This window comes from Entamoeba dispar, genomic scaffold, assembly GCF_000209125.1.
Source record: "Entamoeba dispar SAW760 scf_1105229459199 genomic scaffold, whole genome shotgun sequence".
In the NCBI taxonomy this organism is placed as follows: domain Eukaryota; phylum Evosea; order Mastigamoebida; family Endamoebidae; genus Entamoeba; species Entamoeba dispar.
Genome location: NW_001853573.1, coordinates 28 through 2,513, shown reverse-complemented (window position 1 = coordinate 2,513; position 2,486 = coordinate 28). Strand labels below are relative to the sequence as shown.

The window sequence follows — 2,486 nt, the reverse complement described above, 5'->3', positions numbered from 1 at the left end:
TTTTTTATTATGTTTATTATTATTATGTTATTTATGTTTATTATATTCTTATATGTTTATATGTTCTTATTATTATGTATATTTCTATACCTTTATCTATTTTTATATCTATTCTATATGATTATATGACTATACTATGTTCTTGTCTTCTATACTTATACTACCTACACTTTAACTTATTAACTTATTACCTTATTAACTTATTCCCTTATTATCACTTTATCACTTTATCACTTTATCACTTTATCACTTTATCACTTTATTATTACTAGTCTATACTATATGTGTGTATCTTATAGTCTGACTTATACCTTTATAGTTTTATAGACTTCATTATTTCTGTATTTATATATCAAAGCATTCGTGCCCGAGTGGTCTAAGGGGGCCGATTTAAGCTCGGCTATCGGAAGATGCGTGGGTTCGAACCCCACCGGATGCATTCTTTTTATACACTTCACTTATATGTTTCTTTATATATTATTATATTATATATATCTATATTCTTATTTCTATTATTATTATTATTATGTTTATTATTATTATGTTCTTTATTATGTTTATTATGTTTATTATGTTTATTATGTTTATTATACTTATACACTTCTTATTCTACTTCTTACTATATTATCTTTACTTCTATTATATATGTATCTTAGTATTTATACTACTTATACTATCTTTCTTATCTATACAACTTATACAACTTATACAACTTATACAACTTATACACCCTTATGTATATGTACACCTTATTATGTATTTTATTCCTTTTTATTATTATTACTATTCCTATTCATTTTCTTACTCTTTTCCCTTTCTATAACGAAGCATTCGTGCCCGAGTGGTCTAAGGGGGCCGTCTCAAGAACGGCTATCGCAAGATGCGTGGGTTCGAACCCCACCGGATGCATTCTTTTAACTGTATCTTATATATATTGTCTTATTCTTATATATACTTTTAACTTTTTATTATCTATATATCTATTTCTCTATATATCTATTCCTTTCCTATATCTCTCATTTCTTATATCTCTATTATTACCTTAGGGGATGTAGCTCAATTGGTAGAGCTTTCGCTTCGCATGCGAAGGGCAAGGGGATCGATACCCCTCATCTCCATTATTATGTATCTATTTATCTATTTATCTATTCTATATATATTATTATTATTATGTTTATTATTATTATGTTTTTTTATTATGTTTATTATTATTATGTTATTTATGTTTATTATATTCTTATATGTTTATATGTTCTTATTATTATGTATATTTCTATACCTTTATCTATTTTTATATCTATTCTATATGATTATATGACTATACTATGTTCTTGTCTTCTATACTTATACTACCTACACTTTAACTTATTAACTTATTACCTTATTAACTTATTCCCTTATTATCACTTTATCACTTTATCACTTTATCACTTTATCACTTTATCACTTTATTATTACTAGTCTATACTATATGTGTGTATCTTATAGTCTGACTTATACCTTTATAGTTTTATAGACTTCATTATTTCTGTATTTATATATCAAAGCATTCGTGCCCGAGTGGTCTAAGGGGGCCGATTTAAGCTCGGCTATCGGAAGATGCGTGGGTTCGAACCCCACCGGATGCATTCTTTTTATACACTTCACTTATATGTTTCTTTATATATTATTATATTATATATATCTATATTCTTATTTCTATTATTATTATTATTATGTTTATTATTATTATGTTCTTTATTATGTTTATTATGTTTATTATGTTTATTATGTTTATTATACTTATACACTTCTTATTCTACTTCTTACTATATTATCTTTACTTCTATTATATATGTATCTTAGTATTTATACTACTTATACTATCTTTCTTATCTATACAACTTATACAACTTATACAACTTATACAACTTATACACCCTTATGTATATGTACACCTTATTATGTATTTTATTCCTTTTTATTATTATTACTATTCCTATTCATTTTCTTACTCTTTTCCCTTTCTATAACGAAGCATTCGTGCCCGAGTGGTCTAAGGGGGCCGTCTCAAGAACGGCTATCGCAAGATGCGTGGGTTCGAACCCCACCGGATGCATTCTTTTAACTGTATCTTATATATATTGTCTTATTCTTATATATACTTTTAACTTTTTATTATCTATATATCTATTTCTCTATATATCTATTCCTTTCCTATATCTCTCATTTCTTATATCTCTATTATTACCTTAGGGGATGTAGCTCAATTGGTAGAGCTTTCGCTTCGCATGCGAAGGGCAAGGGGATCGATACCCCTCATCTCCATTATTATGTATCTATTTATCTATTTATCTATTCTATATATATTATTATTATTATGTTTATTATTATTATGTTTTTTATTATGTTTATTATTATTATGTTATTTATGTTTATTATATTCTTATATGTTTATATGTTCTTATTATTATGTATATTTCTATACCTTTATCTATTTTTATATC

General features: G+C 25.6%; 1 protein-coding gene across 1 annotated transcript, besides 9 other annotated features; it reads left to right on the top strand.

Annotated features, from left to right (window-relative positions):
* Nucleotides 1-115: a microsatellite.
* Nucleotides 116-358: 243 nt separating this feature from the next.
* On the top strand, nt 359-918 carry EDI_182230 (uncharacterized protein; the record flags this gene model as incomplete). Its single annotated transcript, XM_001735475.1, has 1 exon — nt 359-918. A coding segment is annotated over one exon (560 nt), but the record flags the coding sequence as incomplete, so codon positions are not given.
* Nucleotides 470-495: a sequence feature (AT_rich).
* Nucleotides 499-591: a microsatellite.
* Nucleotides 919-1,157: 239 nt separating the features above from the next.
* Nucleotides 1,158-1,215: a microsatellite.
* Nucleotides 1,216-1,219: 4 nt separating this feature from the next.
* Nucleotides 1,220-1,304: a microsatellite.
* Nucleotides 1,305-1,658: 354 nt separating this feature from the next.
* Nucleotides 1,659-1,684: a sequence feature (AT_rich).
* Nucleotides 1,685-1,687: 3 nt separating this feature from the next.
* Nucleotides 1,688-1,780: a microsatellite.
* A 566-nt stretch (nt 1,781-2,346) lies between these two features.
* Nucleotides 2,347-2,403: a microsatellite.
* A 4-nt stretch (nt 2,404-2,407) lies between these two features.
* Nucleotides 2,408-2,486: part of a microsatellite that runs on past the window's edge.